The sequence below is a fragment of the Urocitellus parryii genome, chromosome 5 (genome assembly GCF_045843805.1).
Source record: "Urocitellus parryii isolate mUroPar1 chromosome 5, mUroPar1.hap1, whole genome shotgun sequence".
Taxonomy (NCBI): Eukaryota; Metazoa; Chordata; class Mammalia; order Rodentia; family Sciuridae; genus Urocitellus; species Urocitellus parryii.
Genome location: NC_135535.1, coordinates 181814234 through 181838990, shown reverse-complemented (window position 1 = coordinate 181838990; position 24757 = coordinate 181814234). Strand labels below are relative to the sequence as shown.

Below are 24757 nucleotides of genomic sequence, written 5' to 3'. Positions count from 1 at the left end.
TGCTGCTGAACTCTGCTCCTGCTCTGGAAGAACAGTGCCTTTGTCGAAGGCTTGTAATGAGCACCAAGTAAGACAACGTTTGTGAAGCGCTCGCCCAGGGCCTAGCACCTAATGAGTACCCAGCCCGCACCAGATCTCGAGCTGGCCTGCAGTCCCACCTGACACAAATCCTCTTTCCTGCTACTCCCAGCCTCCCAGCCTCCCAGCCTCCCAGCCTGCTAACCCTTTTTGGCTTTCTCAGAGGGATTAGCTAAAATCTTTCCATTCTAAAGCATCATTGTTTAACATTCACCAAGTTCTGGTCCAAAGCCTAACCCTGGGCCTGGGCCCTCAGTCTAGTCACAAGATGGAGCCCAAGTCAATCCCACTGACACGTGCTGAGCCCTCCCCATTCGAGCACAGCTTTCCTCGTCTCAGCTCACACTCAGACCAGGCAACGAGGGTGCAGCTCCCACATCTCTGTCACTAAGGGTGCTCAAGAGCACCGCGCAAAGCTGGTCCACAGGCCCAGGGCAGGTTTGCAAATACAGACAGTGCAGGGAGATCAGGGCCTCCAGCCCCAGGGAGAGCACCAAAGCACGGACAGGCTGAAGACACAAGAAGCTTGAGGCCTTTTATTGGTGATTCTCCACACACACAGAGATCCTTTCCACTCTTTTCCAGTGTAAATAAGCACAGAGAACATAACCCTCATCTCCTAACGGGACAGAGAAGGGACACCAAGGCCTGCCTGGTCCCCAAGAACCTGGTGCCTCACTGGCTGCCAGTGCTTGGCACTGGAGAGGGTACTGGCCTAGGACAGGTTGCCTGTCCCCTCACTTGCTTAAAAAACAGAAGCATCTACACCTCTGGGGTTCTGGGTCCCAGGCAGCCCATGACCCCAGGAAAGAGGACAAGGCAGGAGAAGCCCCTCATGCTCTTCATCTCATTCCTTATACTGAATGTTCCCAGGAACCATGAAATAAATAAATAAATACTTCAAAAAGGAGGGCAGCTCTAGGGCAAAGGAAGAGGGCCTGAGCCAGCTCACAGGTTAGGGGGAGACAAAGGTGCCCCCGAGTCCAGGAGGGAACGTGAAATTGTTGGAAAGAGGATGAGGACCCCAGTGGTCTTATGCCGTAACTGAAGAAAACAGCCTTGTAATCTAGGATCCAGCCCGGCAAGATCCTACACTTCCTAGGACCCCAAAGGTCAAGGGTTTCAGGACCTCTGCCCACTCACCTGGCCTCACATTCCATGGAACAAGGGGCAGAGGAAGGAAGGAAGGTTGGAGAAGGGTTACCCTAGACTCAGGGCAGGAGGAGCAAGGGTGGTTGTGAGTGTCCTGTAACTGCCCAGCGGAGCAGAAGGCACCAGAGCAGTGGACTGAGATTTCACAAGTCAAGGTCCCTACAAGGTGGGTTCCCCAGGCTGTGTTCCACTTGAAGCTGAAAGACTCAGTCAGCAGAAACACCCATACACATTCCCTTGGGGGGAACCTAGGAACTTTAACTCTTTCTAGAATCTCCCTGGTCTCATTAGCCCTGGCTACCTTCTGGTGGGGAAATGATCAGATCCTGATAACTGAAAGAGGGACATTCAAACAGAAGAGCCGGGGTGTGGCACTTCCATGCTCTTCTATAGGCTGAGGCTAGGAACTGGCCCAATACCCCATAAGGAAAGCCTCTTTTCCCCACCTCAGGTCTCCTTGAATCCCCAGGCCTGACCAGACTGGCCCTGACCACCAGAGCCCAGTTGACACCAAGCCTAGCTCACTGCTACCCTCTGGTGGACACTGCCTAGCCCTGAATCCACTCAGTCCAGGGCAGAGCAGAGCAAACAGCCAGGCCCCAGGGGCTCCTCTCCCCTTGGGGTTTTAGTGCAGCATCACCAGCCCCAAGTGGAGACAGCGGGGAAGGAAGGGGAAGCCTACTTAGCATTCAGGCCACATTTGCCTGGCACACACCACAGGGGGCCAGGGGTGGGGAGAGTAGGGGTCTACTGCTGGCCCAGGACTACTGCCAGTCGGGTCAGAGCCTGGCTTCTTCTCACTTGCTCAATGTCTGGTTACACGAGGCACACACAAACACAGTCTCTCTCTGGGCTTCAGGAGCTAAAAAGAAAAAAGAACTTGGTGAGACACTCCTTTGAGCCCTTTGGCTCATGGCCCCAGGTACTAGGACCAAACCTCCCCAAACCCTCACAGACCACCCACCGCCCAGCACCTGCCCTTCCTCACCCAGCTCACTAGCATGCCCTCTGATATGCCTCATTCCAGGAGAACAGGGACACTGGGTGACAATGCCAAAAGTACGCCTCTTTCAGGTATCCTCCCATTAGCAATTCTTTTGGCAACAGAACACCTTTTAAAATGTTTTTAAAATAAAATACCAGAGAACTTCCCAAAACATTTTAACAGCAGTTATCTCTGGGTGGTAAGATTACAGGATTATTTTTCTTTTCCTTCTTCTGGATAGTAATTTCCAAATTTTCTAGTTAATAAGCATGTGTTACTTATGAGATCACAGATCAAAAAAAAAAAAACTTGATTTGACACTGTAATACCTCACAAAGGTGGGAAGGAAGACATGACCACATTCTTAAGAACACAGGCACACACTCATCCTACACCCATGCTGGTGACAGTCAGGGCTTACCTGTATATTTGTTTTATTTAAAAGCATGTATAGCTTTTATAAAAGAAAAAACTAATTTTTAAAAATTCTGTTAAAAACATTATTGAGGTAATAAGAATAAAGTCCAGCACGGGCTTTCTCTGGGAAGGCAGTGGGGAGCCTGGAGATGTGGCAAACGCTCTGCCTGCTCACCCCAGGCAGCAGTCACAGGCGCTCATTCTGTTAGAGCTTCATAATCTCCAGGTCTGTTTTACCTATTCTTTGGATGTAACAAATGGTTTCCAGTTTTTGTTCATTAAGCAGGATGGAGGAGATAAGACTACAGACCTTGGACTAGGATCCCTCATTCTTTTCCCACAATTCAGCCTCCCCCTGAGGGGCAGGAAGCAGCCCACCCCCAACCACCACCCTAACCCATAGCTGTTCTGCTCACCTGTGGCCCCCATGAAGGACTTGGGTACCTTGAAGGAGCAGCACCGAGAGCAGAAGCTATTCCCACAGTTACTGCAGCTCCGCTGCAGACAAAAAACAAAGTCAATGTCATATGGAGCTCCAGCCCCAGTATCTGGAGCCCCCAACCACTCCCTCCTTTCCACGGGACAATCCCACCAAAAGAACTGGGACTGAGGGGCTGGGGTTGTGGCTCAGCGGTGGAGTGCCCACCTAGCACATGCGAGGCCCTGGGTTTGATCCTCAGCAACACAGAAAAGTAAAATAAAGGTATTGTGTTCAACTACAACTAAAAAAATAAAAATATTAAAAAAAAAAAAAAAAGAACTGGGACCGAGAAGGTGCCCAGACAGAACAAGAAGTGACAGTAGATAAAACACCTCATGGTCAGGGTAGTGAAGGCCTGGGCAGGGGGGCAGGCCAGACATGCACGCTTTAGCAAACAGTGGACCCACAAAACTTGCAGTCAGACTTCTTCAGTGACTTCCCTCAACTCCCCTACAACCCACAGTCACAAGTATACTGCCCCAGGCAAACACACCCACAAACAGACTTACCCTCTTCTTCAGCACCGAGAAGGTGGCAGAGCAGCCTGTACAGTTCCCTGAGAAACAGAGGCAGCAATTCAGCCTTGACCCAGCCCAGACCTCTCAACTCACCTGCTCCTGATTCTTCTAAATGGGACGCTGAGAACAAAGGCCCAGCCCAGCTCCTTGACTGGGCACAGTGAGCAAGGCCTCCAAGCCAAGATTCAGAGCCAGAAGGAAAGACCTGACAGCCCCTGTCTTCATCTCCAGACTTAACATGGCTCTAGTCCCTGGAGTGCTTGTAGGGTCAGCAGAAATCAAGCATACCAAAAGAATCTATGCCCTGAATCTAGCTAAGCCGGCAGGGCCCTGACCACAGGCATCCTCAAATGAACCTGCCTGACTAGACCCTTCTGAGCATCTCCTTATCAATACTCTGCCCGTGGGGTAGAGGCAGAAATGCCTCCCAAAATACAGATCCCTACTTTCTGTCACCAGAAGATTCCAAGAGAACAGCTTGGAACCAGGCACCTTCCAAGAAAGCATGAAGGTCAATCAGAATGCTCCCATATTGTGAGCTGCCTGCTAGTTAGGAGAAGACAAAGCCCAGAGGCGATCCTGCCTAACAACAGGAGAGGTAAGAAGACAAAGCTTCCAACTAGCCAAGGAGGCAAAGGCAGCTTAGAAAAATGGCTGGAAGGAGGCGGGTGGTGGTGTAAGGAGAGATGAAGGATGGAGGGGGGGTGTTCCTGGCCAGAGCTGCTATCAGCTTCAGGGAGCACCTGTGCCTCCCAGGCCACATGGCTGGCTGGCCAGGTACAAGGCCAGCCCTCACCTCCACAATGGCCCCAAAGTTGTACTGACAGCTCCATGTGGTTCCTTACTCTGCCCAGACAGGATCACCTACAGCTCTTATTAAAGGAGATTTCCCAGAATCAAGGAACAGAGGACTAGCTAAAGCCAGGAAGGACGAAGGCCCAGGTGCTTGAAGTAAATGTCCCCTGGGTTCAAGGAAAGGAAGACTAAGTAGAGCCAGGAAGACTGAGGCCAAGGTGCTTGAGGCTCACACTGTGCTCTTGGTTTGCTCCCAGCCCTAGGCAGGGAAAGGAGAGAAAAGAGCAGAGCCATGCCTGCTGGTGGTGTAGGAAACTGACTTCTCCAAGACTCTGGCTCCTATGCTAAGAATCAGAGGAAGGCAGCCAGTCTGCCTCTGCTCCCCTTGGCAAGGGCAAGACCTTTGGAAGGGGAAAAGGAGAGCCTCAAAGACTGACACTGTGGCCCATGTCCAAGAATTCCTCTGAACTGGATGGAGAGTCAGTGCCAGTAGCAGCCACAGAGTCCAGGGAAACAGCCCTCTAACAACACACAGGCCTAGGGCCAGGGAGGGATCTGGAAACTAACAACAGCTCAGCCAGGCAACAGGACGCGGGCAACCTTGTTCCTCCCAATGCCTGCCCACTCTTTCTGCCCCTGTTCTCAGCAAAGGCCTGGACTCACCCACACTGACTCACCAGGTGACGATGGCATGGAGACAGTGAGAGCAGGTGAGCCTAAGGCTACACAGCCTGACAGGGCAACGGTCATTCAGCTTCCAGGACAGAAGGGGCCTCCCCACAAGCACCCTCCCACTTGGAGGCCACAGCAAACATTCCTAGGCAACTGGTCCTCATTCCTCCCATGCACTGGCCTCATGTACCAACATCCAGATGAAATAGCACCTGCCATGGTCCCCACAAAGTCCACATATTGAATTCTAATCCCCAAACGATAGTATTACAAAGGAAGGCCTTTCACAGAGGCCCCAGGGAAGTGCCTTGTCCATCCTATCATGGGAGACAACAGCAAGCAGGTGCCTTTTCTAAACCAGGAAACAGGCCATTACTAGAATCTAATCGTGCTGGTAATTTGATCTGACCGCAGCCTTCAGAATAGTGGGAAATCCACTTCTTTTTGTTTATAAACCACCCAGTGTAGTGCACTGTGTTACAGCAGCCCAGACGAACAAAGACAGTCCCAGAGCAGCTCACCTCACCTGGACCAAGGGACCCAGACCCAGGAGCAGACATCTCAGAAGCAGAGCTGCTACACCTGTCCTTACAGCAAAGAGATCAAGGACATTTCAGGGGAGGGAAATGTCTCAAAGGAAGAGGAGCAAGGAGGGGCCTGAGAAAAGAAGTATGTCTGCTTGTGCCATCCTTGAGGGAACCTAAAAAAAAGCCTTTGCCCATTCTGGAGGGAATATTCAAACCAAAAACAGGACATACAACAAGAGACTTCAGATACCAAAACATAGAAAAATCATAGAGTAAGGATGATAAGAAAAACTGCAGGAACAGAACGAGTTGACCTGGACTAGGGATCCAGCTCTACCATTTATTAACTAAAGTCTTTGGAAAATCACTTTTTTTTTTAATATTTATTCTTAAGTTTTAGGTGGACACAATATCTTTATTTTACATTTATGTGGTGTTGAGGATCGAACCCAATGTCTCGTGCATGCCAGGTGAGAGCTCTACCACTGAGCCACAACCCCAGCCCCTGGAAAAATCACTCTTTTTACCTCAGGTTATTCATCTGCAAAATGGGAACACCTAAGTACTTTTTTTTTTTTTTATTGGTTGTTCAAAACATTACAACACCTAAGTGCTTTACTTGAAACACACAGATATAAACAGATTATTTACTGGACCAGGAGTAATAACCCTTAAGTAGTATTACTTATGACCTCTGGAATCTGGCTGCTTCTAGGTCCTTAAGAAGCGCCTGCCCATCACATCTTCCATGAGCACAGGGATCACATACGTACAAGTGCACCAAGCTCACAGAGTGCTCTACAGAAGTCTCAGCACAAGTAAAAGAAGGGATCTTGAATGCCGGGAGACATTCACACAGCAGAAGGAAAAAGCAGGTCCAGGACCTCTGATCCTGAGAAAACAACAGCTATGCTTGGCTGTAGAGGCAGAAGGCAGGTCCCTGGAGGCCCTGAGTCAAATTCCTCAAGAAAACCCCAGGGACTTTTCCTAGGGCACAGAACTAGAACTCACTGAACACCAGAACAGTACAGGCACAATGACAGCTCTCAGGTCACTAGCTACTCCAGACTTCCACCATGGCTCTGTCTGGCTCTGCTCCCAGAGTTCTAAACCCAAGTCAGGCTTCCAACTTGTACTAACAGTCCAGTCCACCCCTCTCCGAGCTGCCTTCCCTGACCCACCCAGTAAAATAAAGGCTGGCCAAACTACAAATTTGACCTTATCAGACCAAGACAGACTCCCAGAAACCTACAGAACAGGTCAGGGCCTCCCATATTAATGGTACCCACTTATTAAGCACTTCCCATGAACCAGCCAGATACTGTGCAAACCCTTATACGTACTCTCACATGTGAGAACCAGAACAACCCTACCAGGTGAGAACTCTTATCCCCTATTATAGAAGGGAAAACTGAGACCCAGGGACAGGAAATAATTTGCTAAAGAACACTCAGCTGAACTATGATTTGTAGCAGGCATTCAGGCTCCATTCTGTGCTTGGCCAGAATGCTGGACTGCATCCTGAGGATCTGCTGCCTCAGGATTACAGCTCTCTGCAGACTAGCAAGGCAGTTCCCAAACTGAGATCTCTTCCAGCAAGCTAATGTTCAATAAGGAGGGAAGGACAAGAAGAAACTCACTATCATTCTTTCGATAGCCCCAATGGACATCTGCTAATATTTTTAAAAAATTTTTAATTGATTTTTTTAAACAAATGACAGTGGAATGCATTACAATTCTTATTACACATATAGAGCACAATTTTTCATATCTCTGAACATCTGCTAATTTCCCAGGGTTCCAGAGACACACCTTTATTCCTTGCTCTTTTCACAAATCAGAACCCACACAATTTCAAGATTCTGTCTCTATGGCCAAGGTATGCCCCCCACACCCCAACACACACACAGTCCCATAAGTTCCTCCAGCCTCCCCACTCCCATCCCCATTCTCTTCCTACACCATACCAAAGTTGTTGGTGGGGTAGCGCTTGCGGAGCCGCTCCGTGAGCCGTGACACCTTGCTGCGCAGCACCTCATTCTTACTCAGGAACCCGTTGTCCTGTAAGACCAGCTCATCTTCTGCAGGGCATGGGGTGCCCTCATCATCCTCCTGTGGGAACAGCTTGTTTCAGTCCTGTTCACCTCTTGCCAAGGAACCAAGACTGGCATGCAGAGGCAACCAGGCACAGCAGACCCCACAAAGTGTGGCAGAGCTGGCTCAGTCATCCTCCCCCACCCAGCCCCTGCCCATGTCACCAACACTCCTACTTACCAGCACCACCAAGTGGGTCTCCTGCCTCCCAAGGTGCAGGGGAGGAGAGAAAACAGAAAGACAGAGAGAGAGTAGTAGAAAGAAAGTGCTGGGAAGGGGTCCTCCAGAAAAAAGGAAACTCAAATTCTGAGCACCACCCACTGCATGAGATTAATGGATGCCCACCCCTGAAAGAAGCCCAGCACAGAAGAAGCTTGGAGAAAGCCAGGTTGGTCATTATTGGAATAGAACAGAACAGGGTAGGAAGGAAAATATCCCTTAAGATGTCTTCAGGGAACTCTGGCTTCACTCAAGTTTTACATATCTTACAGATAATAAACTTGAACTGATTCAAGATGCAAAATGTGTTTCTTACTGTGGGTCAATTAACAAAAATGCTTTCAAGTCCCCACTATAATATCTCCATCCTCCCCAGAGTCATGGCCTATGGTCGTATATCAAGACTTAGAGAAATTCTGTAGCATCAAAAATGCAAATGCCCACAGGGACTGGGCTAATATAACAGTGAATCGAGTCAGGTGTGAGTCACAGACCAGGTGAAAATTCACAGGACACCCATTGCTTCCATCTCAATTTCTCACTTTACAAAGAAATATGAAAAGAAAGATTTTCTACTCTAAGAAAAACAATAGTGAAAATGTGACAATGATTAGTAACCACTACTAGGCTTCAGTGACTGGAGACAACAGGAAATGTTGGGGACTATGTGTAACTGCAGCATGTGACTTCTCCAAAGGAGACAGTGGTACCTTAGCTGTGCTGACTGCTGCAGTGGCAGAGCACGTGCTAGCAATGTGCAGGGCCTGGGTTCAATCCCCAATACTATGGGGAAAAAACAATCCCCATTTTTAAACATGGCTCAAGAAACTACTTTAAAGTTTGCAAGCCAAATAAAACACTTCTTCAAACTACCACTTTAAAGCACTGTTCTAAGATTAAGACTGCTGAACTTCCCCTAACCTAGCACTTGGCCATGCAAACACTTTTCCCAACTTCCCAAAAGGATATTTTATGAAACTTTCTCTGCAAAAGAACAAAGACTCAGGGCACTGGCCTCCTCCAAATCTGCCTTCCCTACATCAGGGGCACCAAGTTCATAGTGTTCAATAATGGTAAGAAGTTATCGACTCCCCAGCAGGGTGTCTCCCACAGACTTTCAGAGCCATTTCTGCCCTGAGCACCCAGAACAGATGACAGGACAGACAACAGGAGTTGCTGGCACCCTTTCAACTGAACAGTTCCATCTAGCTCTGAACAAATTTTGGCTTCTCATTTGGATGTAAGAGAATTTTTTAAATCCCACAGCACGAGGGCCATCCAAATTTGGCCTAGTCATCAGAGGGTGCTGGGAAAGGGCACTCACCTCAATGGCATCTTTAAACTCCTCATCTGGCTCAGCCTCCTCAGCTTCCTCCACACTGCCGGGAGTGAGATCCTAGGAAAAGAAACTCTGTGACAGAGGAGAAGGATGACAGCCCTGATCCCCAAAGAAGAAAGCCCCTCCCAAGCCAGCAACCAGGTTCTCAAAACACTTGTCTCTGTGCCAGAGGAAATGTCACAACTCCAAGAAAGAAAGAAGTTGCAGAAAAGACAGGAACTTCCAACCCTACGGGGCCAGGGCAAAGGGAATAAGACCAGGGCTGGCCCCACAGTGGCTGACAGCAGGACTCTAAAACCAGAGCTTAATCAGATTTGGTGCACCCTTTACTAGCCCCAGGGTCTTGGGAGCCATTCTGTGCCTCAGTCTTCTCTTGTGCCACTGAGAATAATCTCATTCTCAGACAGAACCTAAACTCAATGGGATCAACATCTATGAGGCCCTGAGAACAGTATCTGACACAGAGTCAGTACTCAGTAAAGCACAGGGAAGCTATTTCTTCTTCTTCTTTCTCTTTTTAATTTCAAGGTTTATTTATTTAATTTTTTAATTTTTTAATTGATTTTTTAAAAATAAGTGACAGCGGAATGTATTACAATTCTTATTACACATATAAAGCACAATATTTCATATCTCTGGTTGTATATAAAATATGCTCACACCAATTCGTGTCTTCATACATGTACTTTGGATAATGATGTCCATCACATTCCACCAACCTTGCTAATCCCTTGCCCCCTCCCTTCCCCTCCACCCCTCTGCCCTATCTAGAGTTCATCTATTCCTCCCATGCTACCCACCCCATCCCACTATGAGTCAGCCTCCTCATATCAGAGAAAACATTCGACATTTGTGTTTTTGGGATTGGCTAACTTCACTTAGCATTATCTTCGCCAATGCCATCCATTTACTTGCAAATGCCATGATTTTACTCTCTTTTATTGCTGAGAAATCTTCCATTGTGTATATATGCCATATTTTTTAATCCATTCATCTACTGAAGGGCATCTGGGTTGGCTCCACAGTTTAGCTATTGTGAATTGTGCTGCTATAAACATTGATGTGGCTGTGTCACAGGGCAGCTATTTCTATTATACTTATTAAGTTATTAAGCACTTTGGAGATCAGACCTGGGAAGAAGCAGGAATTACAAGAGAGGCCAGTCCAAGAGCTGTGCAACATGAACAAGCTGGTAGGAAGAAGACCCATCACATCACCCACACACAGCAGGATTTTGCTGATGGTTAGGGACACCTACCTCTGTGGGTGTGGGGGCAGGTGTGCTGTCTAGCAGAGCAGGCTTCCCGCCAGCATCTGGTGGTGGCAGGTTCTCAAAGGCATGTTCTTCCTGCTTCGGGTTCATTCGCCGCTGCAGAAGTGCCCTGTACTCAGATACCACTACCCAAGGCAAGGTGAAGAGGGTGAGAGGCAGACATAAGACAGAATGAGTGGCACTCCGGGGGTCCCACTTCTGCAACTGGCTGGCCTCTTTCTCCAGCACCCCACCCTTGCTACAGGAAAGAGTCACCTGAGCCAAGTTATCTAACCTAAGCCTCATGAACAAAACAGAGATACCATCACCTACCCAAGACTGCTAGAGATTCAATGCAGTAAGTGCTCCATAAATTATGACTTCTGTAATTAATCACCTGATGATAGGGAGGAAAACAAATATGGCAAATGCCCAAGCACTGGGCCCCTCCAGACTGCTTCCGCACTTCAAACGCCAGACAACAAACTCTAGGATCACACAAGAGATGTGGTGGCAACTCTAGGTGACTGCAGCCCGGGAGACAGGTGGCATCTTTAGAAATATATCCCTCCCTTATCTCCCAGAAGCCACTATATCAGTAAGCAGTGATTCAACCTGCCTGGGGAAAGGAGAGGGGACCTTCTGGTGGTAGTGTCCCCTGGAGAGACATCAGCCTCACTAATACCTGAGATTCAGGAGATGGCTCTCCAAGAGAGAACCCTAGTGTGATGCTGCTCCCTTGTGGAAGGCAGAGCAAACACAAGATTAGCTATAAACACAAATGAGCCAGGAAGCCCACCTAACCTGGCCTTCAGACCTGGCCTGGACCTCAGCTCTCAGGCTCCTTAAGACTTACCTCGGAAGAATTCCACATTTCCCAGAAACAGTGTGCTGTTTAACAGGGTGAGAACCCAGCAGAGTGGCAGCAGATACAGCATGCAAACTGTGCCTAGAAGAGCCCCGTAGAACCTGGATGACAGACAGGAACCATAAGATCAAAATTCACAAGATCAGAAGAAAACAGGTTTGGAGCACAATCATATATAGATTCAAGTGAGAAGTAGCTCTGGGCATGGTTAATAAAGTGGCAAGATCTGCTAATCAAACACGTGGAGATGGCCCAGCAGCACACACTTGTAATCCCAGCAACTCATGAGTCTAAGGCAAGAGAATCACAAGGTTGATACCAATCTCAGCAACTTAGCAAGATCCTGTCTCAAAAAATAAAAAGGGATGGAAATGAAGCTCAGTGGTAAAGCACCCTGGGCTTAATACCTAGTACTCCCCCCTCCACCAAAAAAAAGGGAAAAGATAGAAAATAATGAGGAGGAAAAACAGAAAGAAGTACCGACAAATAGGCTGGGGTTGTAGCTCAGTGGCAGAGCGCTTGCCTAGCACATGTGAGGCACTGGGTTCAATCCTCAGCACCACATAAAAATAAATAAAGTAAAGGTATTGGGTCCATCTACAAATAAAAATATATATTTTTTTAAAAAGTACCAAACAAGTCACTGGTTGCTAACAACTGATATTGGTAAGGCTGTGGCAGCATCAGAGGCTGGCAGCACATGAACTGGTTCAACTGTTATCACTCTCAGGGTCTCAACTCTGAAGTCTAGAGACAAACTGGCAACTGAATCTAGTTCTGCTCCTTCTTATTGTTGACAAATCCCTTAGTTCTCTGAGCATTACTTCCTTCATGTATAAAAGGGGGATCAAAACAGTACCTCTGGGGCTGAGGATATAGCTCAGTTGGTAGCGTGCTTACCTCACATGCACAGGCCCTGGGTTCAATCCCCAGCACCACACACACACAAAAAAAAACCTACCTCATAGGGTTAGCAGAGAATGAGATAATATACAGAAACTACTGAGCACAGTGCCTGGCACAAGGTGAAGACTAGATAAATATAAGTTAGAATATTATTCATATTCATATATAAATAGCCTCAAAAATATCTAGTCAAGTAGTAGTTTCATCCTTAATTTATTCTAAGAAAAAAATTTCACAAGATTAAAGCTAAATCCACAAAAACACTCATGTTAAGAGTTAGTAATGAAAAGCAGAAGCTGACTAAACATAATAGTATTGTCTGGCAGATTATAACAGGTTCATAATCTATATTAATCTGGGATTACAAATAATCCCAAAGGCTTTGTAGCAACAAAGAAAACTACTTATGATGTCATTAGTTTAAAAAAAAAAAAGAGTGAGAAAGAAACCTCATAGGGGCTGGGGTTGTAGCTCAGCAGTAGAGCACTCGCCTAGCATGTGCGAGGCACTGGGTTTGATCCTCAGCACCACATAAAAATAAAATAAAATAAAGGTATTTAAAAAAAAAAAAAGAAACCTCATATACTATGAAGCTCTACATCTATAATGTATATGGCACATGACCAACTCTAAAAGATAAGCCAAACACAATATCAACTACAATTTCAGGATGGTAGATTAAATGGTGATTTATTTGTTTATTATTCATCTACTTGTTTTTCTATTAAAATATTTTTATCACACATTTAAAAAGAAAAAAAAGCATCTAAAACAACAGATGGACACACAGGGTACTAGGGAGTTCTTTCCTGACACAGGAACGACACTCAAGGCAACTGGCTCTGCTTAAGGAAATTGGACACAGCTGCAAATCCATGCCAAGTACTGAAGGTGGAAAGGAGGGCCACTCACTGTGAGGACACCACAGGGTTCTCCCAGTGCAGTACACGGTAGGCAGCTTCGCAGGTACAGCACAGGCGGGTCAGGAAAGCCTCCAGCTGGATCAAGCTGCAGACACAGGGACTTCTGTGAGTGAGCAAGCCCTGCCCTATCCAGCCACCAGGCAGGAGAGAAGTCCTGGGGACCTAGCCAGAGGTGGCCAACCTCTTTAAAGACCCAGATGGGTCCTAAAAGCATGAAAAAAATGGTCTGGCAAGACACTCAAAATGTTTCGTCTCCTTTCCGGAGCTCCCTGCCAAGGTAGAAAGTTGAAGGTTCCTGCTCTTGTTAGCTGCAGATATCAGGGAAGCCACTTAACTTTTCCAGGCTGCAGTTCCCTCATCTAAAAAATGCTGCTCTGCAACTGTGAGGATAAATGGCAGGACGAAGATCCATGCCTCTTCACCTGGAACGTAACTCACTTAGGGAGTTTTGTTTTAAACATGGATACATCCCAGAGTCGGGCATGGTGGTGCACGTCTTAATCCCAGTGACTTGGGAGGCTGAGGTAGGAGGATTGCAAGTTCAAGGTCAGTCTTAGCAACTTAGACTCTGCCTCAAATATTAAAAGACATAGATATACCCCAGAACCCATAAGCATATCCTGTATTCAGATCTGGATTTCTGAAGGGCGCCTTGTAGAAACAGCTGCTTCTAGGACTTGGGCATGGAAAGATATAAGATAAATTTGAAAATTCCATTGTACCACAAAGTAAGGAAGTGTTAAAGAATGATGGGAATAGGGCTGGGGGTTATAGCTCAGCTGGTAGAGTGCTTGCCTTGCATGCACAAGGCCCTGGGTTCAATCCCTAGCACCACAAAAAAAAAAAGGAAAGAAAATAATGGGACAAACGCCAGCTCAAAAATGACCTATTTGGGGCTAGGGATGTGGCTCAAGCGGTATCGCGCTTGCCTGGCATGCACGGGGTGCTGGGTTTGATCCTCAGCACCACATAAAATAAAGATATTATGTCTGCCGAAAACTGAAAAATAAATATTAAAAAATTCTCTCTTTCTCTCTTAAAAAAAAAATAACCTTGACCTAAATTGCCAAATTTAGGACAATTAGATCAAAGTAAATAAAAACAGCAAAAGATTAAAACCCACAGAATAAAATGAAAATCTGTGAATTCATACTAATAAGAAAGAAGAGCATTTTCTCAGAGGAGAATATCCACTAATAAATGTAGATATAAAGTAATTAGAAAACTACCTGTGACCATCACAGTAATAAAGTGATTAAGGAAAGACCTACTGTGCATTTCAAAGCAATGCATGACTGTTTGATAAGGTGCCGCAGTCTAGCTGGGCACAAATCACGAGCCACTGAAGCAGGAACAAACTTTATTTCTGAACTCCACCAGCACACTTCACACACACTCCCTGGGAATTCTCCCAAACGCCATGCGGCTACTCCAGGAACCAGCAACCGGAAATCCCTCCTCTGGCACTTCCCCAACCAAATGGAAACTCCAAAGTAGCAGGCAGAGGTGGATGGCAGGGGTCTAATATACACAGCTTAACATAACCATTATCATGACTCAATGACTTGCTGGCATCACTTCTCAACCACTCCGTTCTGGCAAAAATGCCATGCGTCATTCGGACTTGGCTATGGCTCTCAGCAATAAGGAACAAGATATTTATAGTCTCAAAGTATCTCCCCACAAAGTACAAACAATGGAAGGTAAAATGACAATTTACAGTGGCAAAACCGTAAGCAAGTGAGCAAAGTTAGTATTTCCTGACATTATGGGCCCTTATATGGAAGCAGTGACAATGAACTCAAAATCACTTCTGACACCGTCATCTGTCTTAGTCCCATCAAAAATGTATAACCTGAGTCTAATCATGAGGAACCAAACAACCCAAACTGAGGGAGCCTCCACAAAATAATAAGCTTACACTATTCAAATATGTTAAATATAACTAAAAACACATACAAATTAAATGTATGGACTGGGGATGCAGCTCAGCAGTAGGGTGCTTGCCTGGTTTGCAATTCCCAGATCCACCCCACACACAAAAAAATTAATGTATTATATGACCTATAATAGCTCCTGAATCAGGGAAAATTGATATAAAGACCTTTATTAATGAACTGGAAAAATATGATTATGATATAATTATACAGTAAATAATAATACTAATGTTAATATTATCAACTAAATTTCCTGGCCCATCCCTCTAATCCTGGCAACTCATGAGGCTGAGGCAGAAGGATCACAAGTTCAAGGCCAGCAACTTGGTGAGCCCTGTCTCAGACTCAAAAAATAAGAGCTGGAATGTAGCTCAGTGGTACAGCACCCTATATACATATACACATATACATACACACGTGTGTATATGTATGTGTGTACACATAATTTCTTCATTCTAATTACAAGTATTAAATATATAAGAGAATGTTCTTGTTCTTAGGAAATACTTGCTGAAGTTGGGATAAACAGACATGATGTTTGCAATTTACTTTCAAGAAGTTCAGGAAACAAATAGAGATAGTTGAAACCAAAATGTCAAAATGTTAATAACTCTTCTATCTGGGTAAAGAGTGTACCGGAGCTATCTGTATTATTCCTATACTTCTTTTGTTAAAATTACTTCAAAGTTAAAAAAAAAAAAGCTTTTTAAAGGAAAAAAAAAAAGATTCCTGGGCCCCTCTCCAGATAACTCAATATTGCTGGACAGGGCCCAGGTATCCATTTGTATATAACTTTTTCACTCCTACTGTATATAAGAACCTGCAGAACCCAGCTCAGGAAAGGACTCGGCAAAGGTCAGCTGCAACCAAAGTTGGCACAAGTAATATTTCAACAGTATTAAGATGCTTCCTCAAAGTACCAGCTCTATCATGTTTAGGAAATTCCTCCACAGTGCAGTGATGCTAACTGAAGATTTACTGAACAGTTCCTGGGTACCCCTCACTAGAGAAATTTTCACAACCACCCTAGGAGTAAGCCCTATTAACCCTGGAAATCAGTGGGATGTCAGATGTTGCACCCAGATTGCCCTCAGCCCATTTAACAGATGAGGAGCTTGAGGTGCTGGGAAGCTAAGTGACTTGTCTGAAGTTATACAGTAAGTGGAAGAGCCAGGATTTGAACCCAAGCAGCAGTGCCTACTGGCACATGCACAGTCAAGGCCTTAGACCATATCTCTAGAGGAAAGTGCACAGCTGTGAAGTTAGCTAGATCTGAAGTCTTGTCCTACCTCAGACACTTCATAGCTACCTAAGTCTTTTTCTGCATCCACAAGTGGAGGCTAATAATAAGAGCCACAGTCCTGAACTGCTAGAAAGATTAAATAAAGTAACACCTGTGGTTTGCCCAGTACGACATCTGTCAACAGCAAGCACCAGCAAGCACCTTTAAGTGGCTACTGTTATTCTTGTAATGTGCTTGTTCCCCCACCTCCCTAGCCTGTCTTCCATACTCACAAGCTCTTGACCTCAGCCATAGCTTCAGGGCGAGAAAGACGAACTCTCTGCAGGTCTTCCTGCCTTATACTATGATACTTCCTCCGCATCAGCTCGGACTCTGGAAGCCGTGCCCGGCAAATCTCCTGAAGGTAGCCCAGAAGGGCAGGTACTGAAATCATCAGGGCACCCACCGAGTACCATGCACCTAAGGAATCAAAAACACTGTAGGTAATGCAGTTAAGCAAGGCCCAGGAGGCTGCCCACCCAGCGCCCACAGACTCAATCCCTCACCTCCCCTGGGGCCAGAGGGGCCTTCCTTGAGCACCCTATAGGATACCTTATCTCACCCACACCCTCCAGCCCCCTTTACCCAGCTTTGCTTTTCCGTGTGGATCCTATTACCACACAAGAGACTACAAGTACATTCACTGTCTCCTCCACTAACATAAACTCTTGAAGGAATGCTGTCCATCTACCCATTAATGTAGCATCAGCCTCATTTTTAATACATTAAAAAATGCTACTGGGTTATGGGCATAGCTCAGTGGTACAGCATTTGCCTACTATGCCTGAGTTCAGTTTCCAGCACCACAAAACAAAACAAAAACAAAAAATGCTTCTAGCATACAATAGGGATCTCATGCCTGCAGTCTGGCTGCTAGGAGCTCTAGATGACCAACATTCAGACCTTTGGGCCACTAGTGCAGATTGGAAGCATTTCTTTTGGCTTTTAGGATACTATAGATCACTATAGATTGTGAACTGAGAAATAAGGAGGCTGAAATAAAATTCAAAGAAGAAATTTCTTTTATGTTGACAGAACATCCCAATAACAAGCTAAGACAGCCAACAGACCCATAGTAAATACTTGTTATGCCAGGTGTGGTGGCACATGTCTGTAATCCCAGCTACTTGGGAGGCGGAGGTAGGAGGACAGAGAGTTGGAAACTAGCCTAAGCAATACAGCAAGATCCCATTTCAAAAAAAAAAAAAAAAAGTTTAAATTTTAATAAACAAATACTTGTTAAACATGTCATAGAAGCTGATTCACTTTGGAAATATACTCAGAAAAATCGAACATCCTGGGAACTTTTGATCCAAGAAGAGTTCCACTAAGAAACAGGAGATCTTGTATGAACTAGGTTTATTTTCAACCCACCGAATTCATATCTCCATAGGAAACAAAAGAGGCACTTGAGAAACATCAGTTCAATATAAGAAAGAGTACACAAATAAAGGGCCAGCTCCTCAGAACATTCTGTCCCAGACCCTTCACTCATTTTCCTGAAGGAGCTGACTTTAAACTACAACCACCTGCCAAAACCAACCAGGGAAAGGGCTGGGTCACAGAAAACATCATAACAAAAGATCTGCAGGAAACATCACCACCCAAGACCCCTGCATTTACCCACTTCTCCACACATCTCTTAAAGGCTCCAACCACTCCTCACCACCACTGACTGCCCAGCAGGCATTCCCACCCACCCACCCACAAACCAGCTCACTTGCTGAACTAGATAAAAATAATAGATATGGGGGAAAAATCCCTTCATCTATATAGTAAAGTTCATCTTTATAGTACCCTGACCCCATGCCACACCCCCAATGGCCTCTAAAATCATCTAGGAAAGCAAAATTTGAAAAAGGTCAATACATCAGCAGTCAAGAAAGAAACAATAACCTTAATGACAACAGCAATCATGTACTGGCTACAGATTCCATTTCAGGCAATGATTTAATAAGTATCACACCAAGACTATCTCATTCCTCACAAATATTGTATACGGAAAACATTACTATATCTTCCCTTTGGAGGTAAGAAAAATTAGGCCTCAACAGTCAGGTTAAGTAATTTTGCCCAAGGTCACACTAATGGCTTAGCCTTCATTGTCCCTCTGAAGCCTCTGTTCTGACACCAAGCAGATACAAGGGAAAGCAAACCTGGGGCAAGAAGAGGGACTCCCTCACATATAGCTCCAACTTGGTATTCTCCCCCCACATTTATTCATAAAAACCACTGGTCCCTGGAAGCAGTTCTTACCCTCATTCAAAGTGAGGAACAAGATGTTGAGGCCCAGGCAGGTCAGCAAGGAACACAAAGGCATCTGCCACCTACAACACAGAGAGTCCTTATCACCAGACAGCCGCTCCTCCAGCCAGAAGAAAAGCCTGGGCAGCACAGATGGGACATCTATACCAGAAGAGGTGGTAGCGTGGGGCACAGAAGACCAAGGAGAAATAGAAAGTGGGCCTGTCTCTCCAACAGGTGGCTAGGAGAAGAGTTAAGAGGTCATATAGTAGCTCTGAGGTGAGAAAACTAGAATACCTATCTTTCTCCCAGAAGAAAGAATGTATAAAATATCTGTTAAGAAATCCAGTTAGGACTGGGGCTGTAGCTCAGTGGTAGAGCACTTGCCTAGCATGTTTGAGGCCCTGCATTCAATCCTCAGCACCACATAAAAATAAATAAATGAAATAAAGGTATTGTGTCCACCTACAACTTAAAAAATTATTTTAAAAAATGATGTTAATGAGTTTATACAGGGGGTTTGCATTTTAATAAAAATTATGAGTAAGGTAATGAAATGAAGGCTCTTTGCCTTTCTTCTGAAATTCATCACAGTCCACCTGTACCACCCTAATCAGGCCTCAGAACCTCCGGTGGTCACCAAAGGTAAAAACAAAATAAGGAGCCAGGCACAGTGGCAAACACCTGTAATCCTAGCAACTCAGGAAGCTAAAGCAGGAGGATCACAAGTTTGAAGTTAGCCTTAGCAATTTAGCAAGGCCTTAGGCAACTTAGTGAAGCCCTGCCTCAAAATAAAAAATTAAAAATTAAAAAGAGCTAGGTATATAATTTAGTAGTAGAGTGCCCCTGGTTTCAATCCCTAGTATCACAAAACAAATAAACAAAAGCTAGGTCTAAAGTCAATCCTATTTCAGTATAAAAAGTCAATTTCATTTCAAAGCTTCTCCCCTTCCACCTAATGTCTTTACTAATATTTGGGTCCTGGGAGACCAACCCAGTAAAGTTGTTGATCCCAAAAGAGTTTTTAAAAAATTGACTGCAGCTCCAGGCTTCAGACCTAACAGCCAAAGCCCAAGGCTAGATCCCTCTTCAAAATTAAATCCTCTTTACTAAGAAAAGAACAATTAAAACACAAACTAATATAACAGTCTCTTTCACAGACCGGCACTCCTTCTGCCAGGGTCAAGAAGACCACAATGTGGGGTGCAGGGTTGGGGGGGGGTCACAGAAGGGGATTAGGTCTGATGCTCCTCCTCCATCCAGCTCTAACCAATCCCATTACTTCCTTAGATTTCTAATTCCATGAAATGGAAAAACACTCACAGGTTAGTGTGCCAAGAAGCCTACATATTACCAGAGGAAAGACAGAAGAGCAGGATTATCGTAACATTTCTGCTTTGCCTCAAAAGGGAAAAACATACACACATACACCCACATAAATAATGCAGAAAGCATAGCCCTACTCTCTGAAGGCTTTACCTCCTCTACTGAGGAAGCCCAAAGTTCATTTCAGCTAGTTGGTGGTGCCAGGACCATATAAAAGCCCCCCTCCCAGCTACCTCTTGCACCAAGAACACAATAACCTTACAGTGTAGAACATGGCTCTGGAACACTGACTAGCTCATTTCTAGAGATACTGCCATAAATTAAAGAGGAGAATAAGAAAAATTTAGGGTCTTGGTCAGAGAGTTAATAGTAAATGCACCAGGAGGATCGCTGGGACCCAGTTCAAAGTCAGACTGGGCAACTGAACAAGATCCTATCTCCAATAAATACATAAATGATAATAAATGGCTCACGACTTCCAGCCTGAGGCAAAGATGAAGGCTTAACAGTATGCTTAGATGCAGCCTAACTCCACTCACCCTGCCTCCTTCCAGTCTTTAGAGAGTTAAAGGTCTTTATGAGAATCTGGCCAAAACAATTCTTCATGACATTCTAGGGAAACCTGAATATAAACTGAGTACAAGAAGAAATCAAGGAATTATTTGTTGTTGTGTTAGGTACGATTTATTTTGATAATGAAAGAATATGTCCTTTATTATTTAGATACACAAACTAAAGTAATTAGGGAGTGGAATGTCATATACCTGTAATTTAAAACACTTTCACATGCTGGGTGCAATGGTGCATGCCTGTAATCCCAGTGAACTGGAAGGCTGAAGCAAGAGGATGGAAAGATCAACGGCAGCCTCAGCAATTTACTGAGACCCTATCTCAAAAACAAAAAAAGGCTGAGGATATAACTCAGTGGCAGAGGATACCTATGTTAAATCCCCAATGACATACACACAAAAAAGGAACTTTCACTTAAGTAAGCTGAAGGATGGAAAAAAGAAAATTATACAGGATGAAAATCGAATCAGAAATAGGAAAAAAATTGAGACCCATAATCTCAAACAACTACCAAAAATGGTACCTGCTTATTCATAAGTATTTGTAATTAAGTTCTGCTCAAAATTATATACTAGTTAATTATGCAAATATTGGAAGAGAAGGAGAAAAAAATTAAGCCTGTTCTGAGCTACAGAAGGCCAATATTCAAGGTTGTCTTAACAATCCTGAGACAGGAGCTTACCTAGTACCAAAGAATCCTGATAAAAAGCTAGATGGTTCCCAGTGCCTACCAAATGGTCCACCCAGAACCAGTCATCACCAGGGCAGAAAAGAGAGCCCAACCACTGCCTAAATAGCCACAGTCCTCCTACAAAGCAAGGAGGCAGAAGGCTAAGCAGATCAGAGGAACTCCATAAAGTCTGTACCTGAGCAAGTATCGAACACCATCACCTGCATCCTTCAGGGGTTCCAGGTAGATCTCCAGCCTCTTGTAGGACAGAACCAAGTTGAAAAGATCAAACGTTGGGGACTTCGTAGGGGCAGGTGGAGCGTCTGGGAGGGCCTCGGGCATCACGCTGGGGCTCACCTCTGGCCCACTCCCCTCTGATGTCTGCATCCTGTAACCATAATAATTATTCCCAACATTTGTAATGCACTCCCAGTTCCCAACACACTTCTTGCATTATTTCGTGAGACACTGATAATAAAAGTGGGCAAGTTAAGTGGGCTACATGTGAAATACCCATTTCACAGAGAAGAAAACTGAAGTTTATCAAGGTGAAGTGAATTACTCAGACATAAAATCCTCTTCTTCAAAATCCATTCAATGCTCTTCTCCACAGACTCATCAAAATAAGCCATGCTGGGCACAGTGGCAGCGCATGCCTCTAATCTCAGTGACTCAGGAGGCTGAAGCAGGAGACTGCAAGTTTGAGGCCAGCCTAAGCAACTTAGCTAAACCCTCAGCAACTTAGTGAAACTGTGTCTCAAAATAAAAATTCAAAGGAATGGGAATGTACTCAATGGTATAGCACCCCTGGGTTCAATACTCAGAATAAATAATCCCCATAATGATCAGGCACACATGGTTTCTGGGGAAAGGCAGCCTGTGCTCTCAGGAGAAGTGTCGTGGAATATTTTTCGCCCACTCTTTACCTGGTCAATTCCTACTCTGCTTCAGGGGGAAGCCTAAACAGCCACTCCTTTGCTCCAGGACGTTTTTTGCAGACAGCCCCAGCCAGGTCTGAGGCAATAAATAGGGTCATAACTAACAAAACACTTAACTTCAAAGTAAAACTCCCTACTTTTCTGCCAGTCTCCCCTCTTAACTTTGGCTGTCCTACACTCATCAGTTTCTGTATTCAAACCTAATAACTGCTTGCGAACGAGTAAATGAACTACTTTCCTCCAGCGCGACTGTGTTCTCTCCTGCCGGCACCCATCCTCTAACCATTCATTCCTCTCCCTCTACCCATCAACCTCGTGGACCATCCCTAGGGGCAGTGGTCACCTTCAAGGCCCCATTCCCAGATCCTCTTTCTGAAAGAGTCACAAAGAACCTTCGTGTTCTTTCCTAATTTAAAAGTCCTATCCAGAGCACTAAACAGCAAATGGGGAACAATCTCCAAACCAGCAGCGACATAAACCAGTCCCAAGCAACGCGCTGCGACCTAAGGAGAGGAAGTGACAAAGGGGCCACCAAGAGCCTGAAATCCCAGTGGGCCGAGTCAAGAACCCAAGGCAGGCATAAGATAGGAGCCTAGGAAGGCTGGGGCAGGTCAGCGCGGGCAGAGGCCTAGACTGCCACTCTCCAGTGCCAGAGGCCTGATGGGGGCTCCTTAGGCCTAGCAGAGGAGGCCACACCCAAGGTCGCTGGGCCAGCAGGTGGTAGACCCCGCGGGGTCCAGGCGCCCAAGTCCGCAATCGGCGGACGCACCAAGGCTGGGCGTGAGGGCATCTCACCTACCCGGACGCTGGCGTAGTAAGGGAAGGGGCAGAACCAGGCAGGGGGCACCGGGAAGGCCGCTGGGCCCCGGAGCGTTTCCTCAGGCCCGCCCCGCCCCGACGTCGCGCCTCCTCCTAGGGCTGTTCTGAAGCCGCGGGTCCAAGAACCTCCGCCGCCGCCGCTGCTGCCTCCGCTGCTTCCGGGACGCGAGGCGATCTGAGGCGGCGTGCTCGTGACGTCAGCACGCCCGCCCCGCCCCGCGCTCCGGTTTAGCTCCACCCACTTGAGCACAGGTGAGCGCCCTAGTTAGTGGTGCACCTGTGCGCCTTTCCCGGCCCTACGGGGATTCACAAAATCTTGTGGAACCCTGGCAGCCCACCCTGCACCCTGCTGCCCCGCCTCGCTCTGAAGGACTACAGCAAGAACAGTTAGGAGAAGCTCTGCTGAAGAATCTATGCCTTCATCCATTTTCCTCCCAACTTTGGCACTTACCTGACTAGTCACCTGGGCACTGTGAAACCAGGAAAGGCAGAATATTTCTCTTGTATGCCTGATGACTAGCAGAGAAGGCGGTTCGATGTTTCCTGAGTTACTACTGTGTTCTTTCCCAGAGGGCCTTTCCCAGCTCAGTCCCCTCGCACCATGTGGCCCAGTTAATCTCCGATGATTTTTCATTAATGACAGCACTGGTTTATGGGGGCTCATTAGCTACCTCTCACTGGACTAAGCTCTGGGAGGAGTTATCTAGTCCTCTCCTAACCCTCTTAGAGTTACCGCCATTTTACAGAGGTGGAACATGTCAAGGAACTTCTTCAACACAATGGCAAATAAGTAAATGGGAACTGGGATTTGAACCTCATGCATCATCTGAAACCAGCACTCCTAACCGTACCACCACTTACTCTGGTCTGCATTTACTGATCTCATCTGCAGCTCGACCTCAGTCAACCGAAGGCCTCTATTGTTACCTTTAAATGCCCCCTGAACTCCTGTTTCTTTGCATTGCTTGGACTACCCTTCCCCACCCTTGCTTCTTTCCAAATCCAACCACCATCTTATCACCAGAGGAGGTGTAAAGAATTCTTGGTGAACATCACAGAAATTAATTTAAGGACACTTAAGTTAGAGACACAGATTTATTTAGGGAGTAGAGACACACATTCAGGGGAGAATGCAGGCCACCTCGAGAAAGATGCTTTTGAGGTTCTCAAACTTTTATTTTAAAGGAAACTTGGTGGTGAGCATAGAAAGTATGTGAAGATTATCAATCAGGTGATATTTCTGGTGGTTTGTCAATTCTCAGGATCCTTAGGTTGATGTCTTCTCCATTAATAGATAATGTTGGAATAGATTATAAGTTTCTTATAACATCATGTCTTTGTTTCATCTATTTATTTATTTATTTTCATTTATTTATATTTTTGGTACCGAGGATGAACTCAGGGGCACTAGACCACTGAATCACATCCCCAGCTCTATTTTGTATTTTATTTAGAGACAGGGTCTCACTGAGTTGCTTAGTGCCTCACTTTTTTTTTTTTTAAAGAGAGAGAGAGAGAGAAATTTTTTAATATTTATTTTTTAGTTTTCGGTGGACACAACATCTTTGTTTGTATGTGGTGCTGAGGATCGAACCCGGGCCGCACGCATGCCAGGCGAACGTGCTACCGCTTGAGCCACATCCTCAGCCCAGTGCCTCACTTTTGCTGAGGCTGGCTTGAACTCATGGTCCTCCTGCCTCAGCCTCCTGAGCTACTGGGATTACAGGCAGGCACCACTATGCCTG

The 24757-nt window shown here is 45.7% G+C and overlaps 1 protein-coding gene across 4 annotated transcripts; it reads right to left on the bottom strand.

Annotated features, from left to right (window-relative positions):
• Nucleotides 1–481: 481 nt before the first annotated feature.
• On the bottom strand, nucleotides 482–23168 carry Zfyve27 (zinc finger FYVE-type containing 27). Of its 4 annotated transcripts, XM_026394820.2 has the most exons (12): nucleotides 22993–23168; nucleotides 21452–21643; nucleotides 18702–18772; nucleotides 16679–16865; nucleotides 13216–13311; nucleotides 11386–11498; nucleotides 10536–10675; nucleotides 9263–9334; nucleotides 7593–7737; nucleotides 3623–3669; nucleotides 3049–3130; nucleotides 486–2092 (listed from the first exon to the last, which is right to left on the bottom strand). In XM_026394820.2, the coding sequence occupies exons 2-12, from the start codon at nucleotides 21640–21642 to the stop codon at nucleotides 2028–2030; spliced, it is 1209 nt and encodes a 402-aa protein (XP_026250605.1). In that variant the 5' UTR covers nucleotide 21643; nucleotides 22993–23168; the 3' UTR covers nucleotides 486–2027. The 4 variants fall into 4 exon arrangements, with proteins under 4 accessions (XP_077654973.1, XP_077654972.1, XP_077654971.1 ...); XM_077798845.1 differs by lacking the exon at nucleotides 13216–13311 and having other exon boundaries at nucleotides 485–2092; XM_077798846.1 differs by lacking the exons at nucleotides 18702–18772; nucleotides 22993–23168 and having other exon boundaries at nucleotides 483–2092; nucleotides 21452–21565.
• Between the last annotated feature and the right edge of the window lie 1589 nt (nucleotides 23169–24757).